We start from the raw sequence: 10,144 nt of genomic DNA on the forward strand, positions 1-10,144 counted from the left end.
ATATGTGTGCTGTGTATATTAATTATGCATGTAAAAATACACATGTATATATGTATAATAGTATATTTTATGCAATATGATCCTTAAATCTGTTAATTATTCAATATATACTGTATGCGTGTGTATTTATGTATACATAATAAATATACACAGTACATTCATTTCGGAAAAGATTAACAGTGATGATTTGATCGACTGTACTGTGTGTGTGTGTGTGTGTGTGTGTGTGTGTGTGTGTGTGTGTGCACGCTGGGGTTGGGGAGGGGGTCCTCTAGACAAGATTCGAACTCGGGACACCCAACAGCTCTATATGTCTCTATGCAATAAACTGATACTTTAAACAGACTTAAACCGATGCTCCATCTAAAAGCTGCTTAAGGAGACAGACGCATTTTATGTTGACCTTAATTAACACACTTGTAAAACAGTTTAGTATTTTTTTTTAATAATTTGTATTACATTTTACATGTTACGAAAAAAAGCACATAAGTCTACAGTACATTAATGTATAGTTCAAACGATACTGTAGCAGGCTATTTTCATTTACAATATATACAGCAATACACTCTATTACAACTTTTTACCACTGAGAGTTTGAAGACGGGGGACTGTACAAAATTAATACGAGAAGCACTTCAATTCTGTTCTTTCAAAGCTCGGTAGGAGTATTTGACCAATTATTTTCTGATGGCAACATTACTTAATACTGAAATTAGATCATAAATACCCAAATATTTATGGTTGAATTAATTTTGCAAACAGCACTGAGGAGGCTGCCGACGTGATGAAGGGGCCCTGTACTTACTCATAGAATTTTTATGGCTGGAATTCTTGTAGGCCTATATTTAAAAGGGGGGAAAAAAGTTATTAATCACTGGCATGGTGCTATCAAAATGCTGAAGATTTCTAAACGGTTTTGACCTCGCTAATGTGGAAGAATCAATCAAAAGTCCAGCGCTGCCATGGGATCAGTGCAGGAATACGAAGAAGATGATATTTTCACACCAAGCCTATGTTTTCTGTCATTATGAAGGGATGAATTACAGTGCATAATCTAAGAACTCTTTTCCTCTTCTTTCGCGTCTGACTGTTCGCTGGACTTCTCCTCTGTCACCGACGTCTCCATTTTGTGCTCTAGTCTCTCGGAGGAAGCCGTTCCCAGCACTTTGGCGCTGTGCTCCTGCGCTTTTGCCCTGAGAACAGCAATGCTGTTCTCCCTCAGTTCCTCTTTGGACATGGGCGACTCTGTCCTCCTTTCCTCGGCCTCGCCGGCTTCATCCGGCTTGGGATTGGTGGGTTTCTGAGTGACATCTGACTTCTCATTTGGTTGGACTGCAGCAGTCTCCATGGACTTCTTGTGCATCCCTGCAAAGAATGGTGGGTATTCGTGTTTAGAAAAGCAGCTGGTGGTAGGAAAACCATCTTGAACTGGAAACAGCAAGAGACAGATTTTAGATTTAGTAACAAAATATGACTAATCTGAGCCATGAGAGTGATGAATTGAATCAAAAATAACTGGATAAATGAAAGATGAATGCGGTGAAAATATCATATTCGTTTTATTTGCTATTATAATTTAATCATGCAAGTACGTTATCTATGTATTCGTTTTATGGTAGGAAATGAGAGGTTGTGAAATATCATTGGTTATGTATTTATTTATTTATGTGGCAATGTTATTTTGTGACTAAACATTTTACTTTGTTTCTTTTGTTATTGTAATGCAAATTATTGGTAAAAAGTGGTAAATGCTATTTAAGACATCGCAAAAGCATAAAAACACAAATTGTCAGCTTAGGACAATATTATAAATGTAATGAAATTGCTTCATTTACAGCACGTTTAAATGCAAAATAAGCTTGTCCTGCAATTTTGATGCTTAGATATATGATATGGCTCTACTCTCTGATGTAAATCATACAGCGTTCAATTAACTTGTTGCTCATGGTGACAAATGAAGTAAAATATTTCGAGAATAGGCAAGGCTGTAAATAATTAGAGAAGACGAGATTTAGAAAAGGGTCTATATGAAAACAGTCCCGCCATTTACAGAAACGCGTATCATTTCCGATGGAAAACAAATATATAGTTATGATGATGGTGAATAAGGATCAATTTGTTCTTTAAATAACAATAATCGATCTTAATGTCTTCTGGCATACCTAAAAGCCAGGGAGCGCAGGAGTCCATGATGCCATCTTTAGCAGACTTGAGTATGGACTCGGGCAGAGGGATGGAGTGGCGCACCATGGCCCCGTAGAGCCCGTATTCAGCCATCACGCTGCTCCGACCCCAGCACTTCTCGCGCTTCCTCCACTTGGCCCTCCGGTTCTGGAACCACACCTGTCCACAATCAAATGTGATTTGCGTATCGGTAAAGACGGTCGAATAGTCCTTCCGGGACATCGTAATGACAGACTCACTTCCATGAGGAAAAGATGCAGTGAGGAGAGCGAAATTGGCGTTTGTCTGTGTGTCTCTCTCTCTCTCTCTCTCTCTCTCTCTCTGTGTGTGTGTGTGTGCGTGCTTCATTCATTGAAAAAAAAGATAATCATACAGGTTTTGAGTAACATGAAAGTGGGTCAATAACGGCGTAATTTTCAGTTTTGGATGAAGTCCAGAGTCACACAGCCTATTTAATCTACATCTTTTTAATGCGTTCCGATGAAAAGATAGGTCTACTATTTGTTTGTTCTTATAACCAATCATATCTCAGAGCCGACTGTCACCTCTCGTCGGTTCATTGGGGTCACGCGCGCGAACAGCTTAAGCAGGCGGGCGCCGCCGCGTCGATTTCACCTGAACGACGCGACGCGACGCGGCGCCTCTCAGCGCTTAACCGGCACTTGCCCTTCTCTAACTCTAGCTGCCAGCAGAGCCCACGGATGAGAGGAGGAGGGGCTCCCGGGTCCAGAGAGGCCAGGCATTGGATAAGAAATTATCAAAACCATTTTCCAATCTTTTCTGGTAATGCCGATGATGATAGCCCTCATTTCATGCAAGATACTTTTTGAGGAGAAATTGGTTATCGGGCGCTCAAAAGAAAGCGGGCGAAGACAGCGATGAGAGACGACCCCAAGGGCACGCACAAGCTGATTGAAAAATAAGTTAATTTCGAGCCCAATCGATGGTGGACAGGCGGGCAAATATCACGGGAAATTAAACGAGCAGGACCCAGGAGAGCGGCGCCATTGACCCGTGCTAATAAATTCAATGTAGTTATTTCATTTGAACTCCCCACATCTCGCCACATCCCTCCCCCCGGAACACGGCGAGCTTTTCTCATTTAACTAATTACACTCGATGAGAAAATTAGATGTTAATTTTACTTTGGATTGAAATAGAGTTATTTATTTATTTCCTTATTATTTATTCACCGAGAGGCACCGTAATGAGAAGGAAATTAAAAGGCGTGCCAGCAGATGGATGGTTCAGGTCACACAGTAATCTTCTTCCGCCTTGATTGCTTGATTAGGTCGTTAGCGCCTTTCTCTCTCTCTCTCTCTCTCTCTCTCTCTCTCTCTCTCTCTCTCTCTCTCTCTCTCTCACACACACACACACACACACACACACACACACACACACACACACACACACACCCAGAGAGCAAATTGTTTCACATCCAACTGAGGCCTATGAGATATTATCTGTCCGAGATGCTGCACTTGATCGATACGGTCAGTGTGTGGACTGTACAATGACTTTTAGGACTTTTTTTTTTAAAAAGAATTTTGCCTTTTTAAAAATTATTATTTTTATTTTATTAAACATCTTCCAAATTATGACATTAAACAGACATTAAAGGCAATTTCTAGGCACACCTGCCTACAGATGATGTGTTATCTAAAACAAAGTTATTAGAAATAAATAAGCTGCGTATATTTATAATGAAGTGATACATGATGCTATTTTCACGTTGCTTTATTGACTGAACTCAGGAAAATCGAACTGTTGTTATCACTGAAACGTATGATAACGTTGTCGAAACTTAAATAATTTCGGTCTACCAAATATAAAAGGGCTCTTGCTCCAGTAAATGGCATTCACCCGATGCTCGTCTTCCGCAGCTTGCATCAAGAAACGAGAAACACGGGGTCGCCGCGAACGAAAAGACGCTTCGCTGTTTTCATTTATTCGCATTACTTCTTCAGATCACCATACTGACCTTTGAGAGCTTTCTAAGGTGTGTGCCACTCGGTGGAGGAAAGGTTCCCGAGCATATCCGTGAGAAACCTCAACCGGTGCTTTATTTTTACAGCGTGTAACGAAAGATTAAATAATTTTTTCCCCCCGCCCGTCATATTATATTAACCCAAACTGAACGTTTTATTGCATCCTTATTTTTCCTCCTCCTCATGTTTAGCCCAAGTAGGCCTATTCAAATTGTAAATAACGTAAAACAACAAGCCGACCGCCTGGTTATAAAAACAGGAAACGCTCAAAAGTATTTTCCTTAAAACAAACAGCCTATATAACACAGACGGAAAAGCTGGCGCGATTCGAGGAATATAACACGGCGAGTCTTAATGCAAACGCAAAATACAATAATAATTAATTACGATTGTTTTTAAGGCTACAACAGTAACAACAAAATAGACCGGGCCTTGTCGTCAAAGAGCCAGGAAAGAGGGATCACTGAATGCAGGAGTACACCACGAAATAATTCGTGCACGGTTAAATTTAATAAATAAAAAAAGAGCGGTAGAAAAGATCAGATTGTCGTTCTCTTATGTTATGATTTGGTTGAAAAGGCGGGTGAAAGCAGCTGAGTGCTCGCGCCCTTACCTGTATTCTGTCCTCGGGCAGCTCGGTCTTCATCGCCAGCATTTCTCTGGCGTACACGTCCGGATAGTGAGCCTCGTTAAAAGCCTTCTCCAGTTCTTCCAGCTGGTAAGACGTAAATATTGTTCTACGAAAAGATGCACATTCGGTTCTCTTAGGAAATCAACATTAGAAACATCGGGGCATAAATTGCATTTCTCTAATCGCGCGGAGCATCCGTAGACTAGATTCTTATAGGACCTAAAATATAAATACGATCGTGTGTGTGTAGCTGTTTATTCTTATTATCTAATTTTATTATTTGTAGAACTGAAAAAAATGATGAAATGTTACGTGTTAATTCATGCATATATCCTAACGTAGCAAGATGATGTCTATTCCTAAATTTAATTTAACCGATTGCTATATAGTATACCATAACCCAAGTGCCTCTTAAAATATAATAATAGTAAAATACTAATTAGTACAACGACTTCGCCATCGTTGTTGTTGATGTTATTAAAAAAACTACAGGCCTACATTTCGACTGTCTTTAAAACTTACCAATCTTTAATTAACTCGTTACCAAAAATGTCCATAATTAGCTATTTGAAATAGAGGCCAGGGACAATCTCGGACATCCTCGCCGTTCGTCTCTAAATGATATTTTCAAGCTGATTTCAAGCCGGCCGTGATCGCCAGACAGCCGAGGCAGGCGTTTCATTAGACTACGATCATTTCACGCGTTCGTTCAGTCGTTTCGTTGTCCTACCTGTGCCGTCTCTTTTTCCTCTTCTTGCTCTGGCTCAGTGAAGATTTTGACACTTTTCTTTCACTCGAAGAGACATCCTCCGAATCTGTAACATCGGGGGAAATGTTATTCACAAACGCGAACTATTACACGTTTTGCAACACTTCGTTTTAAAAGAGCGTTTTTTGAGGACGGTAACCCGCGAGGCGTCTGAAGCTAAATCATAACATTTTATCATAGATGGCCTTATGCTATTTAAATAAAACACTCAACAGGTCGGAGGCCTTTTTATTTAAATAATTTACATTTTGATATAAGAATCGTGACAAAAAATGTAGCCTTTAACGAAAACGCCAGTGCGCTCACACAACGACGACATTTGATTTCGTTTTTTTTTTTGGAGGAGGAAGTGAAGCTCGCAGGCCCGCGTACCTGAGCTGGCGGACTGGTTGGTTTCCAGCGGCCCCACCGTCCTGCTGAGCGGCTGCAGGTGGACGCTTTGCGCGTCCGACAGCACCTCGAGAAACGCCGGCTGGCTGTAGAACGACGGAATACCTCCAGGGCCAATTAATCCCATCCCGACCCCGACCCCGACACCAGCCGGACCGAGCATCGACCTGCTGGCCAGAAGGTGCGCCCCGGCGGGGAACGAGTCCAGCGCGCTCCGCGGAGCCGACGACGGCTCTTTATTTAGTCCCAGGATCTCCTGGATGCCGAAGCCCGTGCATTTTGGCGGATGCGTGCTGCTGCTCTTCGACAGGTGCGGATTGTTATTTCCCCCGTTCTCGGCGGCGCACGCCGATTTTGATTTGTTCAAACTTTCCGACAAAACAGCCCCATCCTTTCCTGTCATGGTGCCTCTGAGACTATTCCCTTCTTCGCATGCGAGTCGGTCCCTTGTGCACAGGCATCCACGGCGCAATACGCATGATCCCTCTAGAAATTCTCCTTTTATCCAACAGGTCCATCCCAACAAGGGTCAAAACTCAACAGCCAATCAGCGGAGAGAAAGCGATTTAGAATTCCAGAGGATACAGGATGCTGCTCGCTGTTTTTTTTATTTTTTTATGCATCGTGTAATTTCATTCACATCACATTTTGCTTACAATTACGTGTTAACCAAACATGCGACCAAAATTAGCAAATAAAATGAGATCATTCGAAATAAATGTAGGCTACTACATTTAAGTAATAATAGGTCTAACAATAGTAATAATAATCGTTGATACTTTTTTTCCAGCGTGGTATAAATTAGTATTTTTTTTTGCGTGCATACCTACATGGTAGAATAAAAGAAAGTGTATACAGGCAAAACACAAATTAGTCCTTTATAATTCAATCATATAGCACGCCTGTCACTGAAATAGATTGCTCAGCTAATTTCTGTTGGATGTTGAAGGATCCAGCAGAACCTGTAAGGATTTATAGGCTAATTCTTATCGCTGGCCTATATTTCTCTTTTACAAAAGACGAAACTCTTTTTAAGCTTAAAATAAATGGCTTAAATCGATCATAAGCGCAGAGCCCTAAACAGGGATAAATGGGTCGTGCCTGAGATCATAAAAACGAAATCACGTGTCAAATTCTGGGGATATTTAGAGATGATTTTGACAACGTTTACAAGCGGCATTCCGTTTGATCTCTTTATATTAAAAAAAGGGGGGGGGGGCACAGTAACAATTTTAAAATTGTAATAATTCTAAAATTGCTTAACTGTTTATTATAACATATAGTGTCAAAATACCGTTTTCATGAAATAAATTATAATAACAAATGAATAAAAAACTAATAGAATAAGTAAAAATGAATAAGAAAACGAAAACGGCTGTAAAGTTCTTAGAAGAGCTTCTAGGAAATCAGCTTAATATAAGGCAGGTACAGCATGACTGCATTTGAATATTAAATTGATTTTTAATTCATCTCGGTCAACTGAAAGCAGTGTTGCCATTACGAAATGTGGGTGTCCCATTTGACTCGTTTGCAATAATACAAAGAGCTTATTTCATGCATTTACTTCAAAATGACGGTAATTCGTGGTGGGGGGGACAGTCTAGGTAGGTCAGTAGGCTACATTCTGCCTTATTCTTGCCCTTTCAGAAGAACTGTTGCATGCAAAACATAGTTGCGCCGATTTGAACAGACTGCAAAATATAGCTTATTCTAATTACATCCAAGTTTCTTTAATACACCGAGGTCTAATCAGCTATTACTAAATTACAGCGGGATTTTGATTCGTTTTGCAGATAATTTGTGGCACAATTTGGACATCTGGACAGATAATTACTGGGAGATAATTTATGGAAAAGAGCACCGAGCCGTTGATGGAGACAGAGATAACACCAATCTTATCAAAGTGCCATGTGCTGATGCATAAATAAACGTCACGATCCATACGACACAGCTAACGTCAGACCCGGGCGCGCGCGCGCTCTCCCGCGAGATCTGTGGCTTTTCCGGCTAATTACTAGCCACCACACCTAACACTTGGAGATGTTTTATCGCGCTGAAGTGGCCTGATAACACACACACACACACACGGTTTTGCTAATAAAGGTGCGCCGTAATCCAGTTCGAACGGTTTAAAACACAGAAAAACCATGTGATTTGTGGCCTTATGGGACATTATTCAATTACCCATCCATGCTAATTCTTTGTTGGCCTGGCTCCACGGCAATTACGTGAGATGATCATCAAAACTGGCAGCCGCACAAAAGTAAAAGTTTAATCACATATAGGAGCATAGCAAACGACTGATCTGCGAATTCAGACAACAAACGCGCAAGCAGCGCGAGAGAATAAAACTTCACGCAAGAGTTTCCGGCGTCGCCTCAAAGCCTTAAACCTCGGGCAAAATATTGCCGCTGCAATTACGCAGGCACCGGTTGAAACTAATTAGAAGCCATTAAGTGGAAATTTCATTAAGGGTAATGAAGAAATCAATGTTATCAAGATATGCTAATGACACATCACCCGGTCTAGATAAACCCATCTATTCACAAGGCGCGCGCTCTGTCAAAGCAGCCTGTCAATTACAAACTGCTTCCTGCCCTCTCGTAGCCATCGCTTCTGCTGTAATCTGCGCCGGGCTTTGTTGTTTATTGTGAGAAGGGGGGAAAAAAACACTCTCCCTCCGCAGCTTTTAATAATCCATCTACATATGAAAATGACTGCGTCCTGATTTACATGCATAAGAGGACAAACTAATAAGGCTGTAGATTAAGGAAAGATTTAGTTCAGTCATTCGTGTAGATTGGGTGGCCTATCAAAGACTGGAAGATCTGACGGTGGCAGATTAAAAGGCAAACAGCTGTTGCAAAATTTGTCGTCGTCGTCCCCCCCCTCACCACGCTCTCTGAATATTCAGTCCCTCGTGGGCCGATTGCCTACTTATTTTAAGTGGAATCCGTCACACGAACGCAAAGCAAGCGGTTGAGAGACTGAAAAAGCGTTTGAGATAGTCAAACAGATGGATGGCAAATTACGCCGCCGCCTTGACCTCTGCGAAAAATGCGGGACGCAACCCTTGTGTGCTTTTTCAAACCCGCTAAAATGAGAGTTTGTCCAAACTCGTAACAATTACAGTATAATGTGATGAATACAAATAAAGACCTCTCTTATATTGAAACGCTTGACTGCTATTTGTCTTTAGGTAGAACTTTTTTCGCTGCCGGAAGGTCACCGCAAGGTAATGAGCTTTGGGATGGGGCTGTATTATAGGGACATTGTATTGCATTAGTCCGGCCCCTACACAGATTGCCGGTGCTTGATCTTCTCATGCCAGGCAATCTAAATGAAGAATCGCTTGTGCTCTTCTGGTCATAATTCTGTATTTGCAATGTATTGGAAGTGATGAATTGTTTTTAATGTTGCATTTTGTTTTTGTACACCAAGCACACACACGCACAGTCTACAGGAGTGTCTCCGAGCTAAACCCCCGAAGCCTCGCTCATGTTCCCCTTCAAACTATTTCAGACATTTCTGAAGGAACATGCGACACCGAAGACTGGAGCAATGACGCTAAAAATTCAGCTTTGACATCAACAGAATAAATGACATCTCAAAATTCGAAACTTTAAATTGTAAGAATATTTTAAAACGTACTACTGAATCTTCGATCGGCATAAGAGGCTTCCATCGAAAACGTTACGTTTAAAGAAATATTCCAGGCTCAGTACAAGTCAAGCTCCATTGAGGGCACTTGTGATCACAATTTATTATCATTCGTTTTCGTCCAAAACAACAAAACGTGCAGCGAGGCACTTAATGGAAGTGAAAGGGGGAAATGTGTAATTAAATAACATTAAAATACTCATTGTTTGCATACATGCCACATACAAAATTATAATTTTAATGTGGACGAAAATGTGGGCAAAGTTACCCAATTTTAACTTTGGTGCCATAGCAACACAATACCATAAACCCTAAAGCAACCGTAAAAATGGCAAGTTTTACCTAAAAAAAATCTCTATAGGTGCTTTTATGCAATTAGAAGTTTCCCATTTGAATTTTTAATTCACTTCCGTCGCATCAGTGCAAATTATTGTGGTATTTTTTTCTTGTATTGAACCCGGAGCGTTCTTTTAACAAAGCAAAATCAAATGTTTTTCAAAGTTAAGAAACCTGTGCTGAAAT

General features: G+C 40.9%; 1 protein-coding gene across 2 annotated transcripts; it reads right to left on the reverse strand.

Moving 5' to 3' along the window:
• Positions 1-423: 423 nt before the first annotated feature.
• On the reverse strand, positions 424-9,531 carry vsx2 (visual system homeobox 2). Of its 2 annotated transcripts, none has more exons than XM_043262455.1 (5): positions 5,945-9,531; positions 5,534-5,618; positions 4,786-4,909; positions 2,163-2,343; positions 424-1,365 (listed from the first exon to the last, which is right to left on the reverse strand). In XM_043262455.1, the coding sequence occupies exons 1-5, from the start codon at positions 6,363-6,365 to the stop codon at positions 1,055-1,057; spliced, it is 1,122 nt and encodes a 373-aa protein (XP_043118390.1). In that variant the 5' UTR covers positions 6,366-9,531; the 3' UTR covers positions 424-1,054. The 2 variants fall into 2 exon arrangements, with proteins under 2 accessions (XP_043118390.1, XP_043118389.1); XM_043262454.1 differs by having other exon boundaries at positions 424-1,428.
• Between the last annotated feature and the right edge of the window lie 613 nt (positions 9,532-10,144).

This window comes from Puntigrus tetrazona, chromosome 17, assembly GCF_018831695.1.
Source record: "Puntigrus tetrazona isolate hp1 chromosome 17, ASM1883169v1, whole genome shotgun sequence".
Lineage (NCBI taxonomy): Eukaryota > Metazoa > Chordata > Actinopteri > Cypriniformes > Cyprinidae > Puntigrus > Puntigrus tetrazona.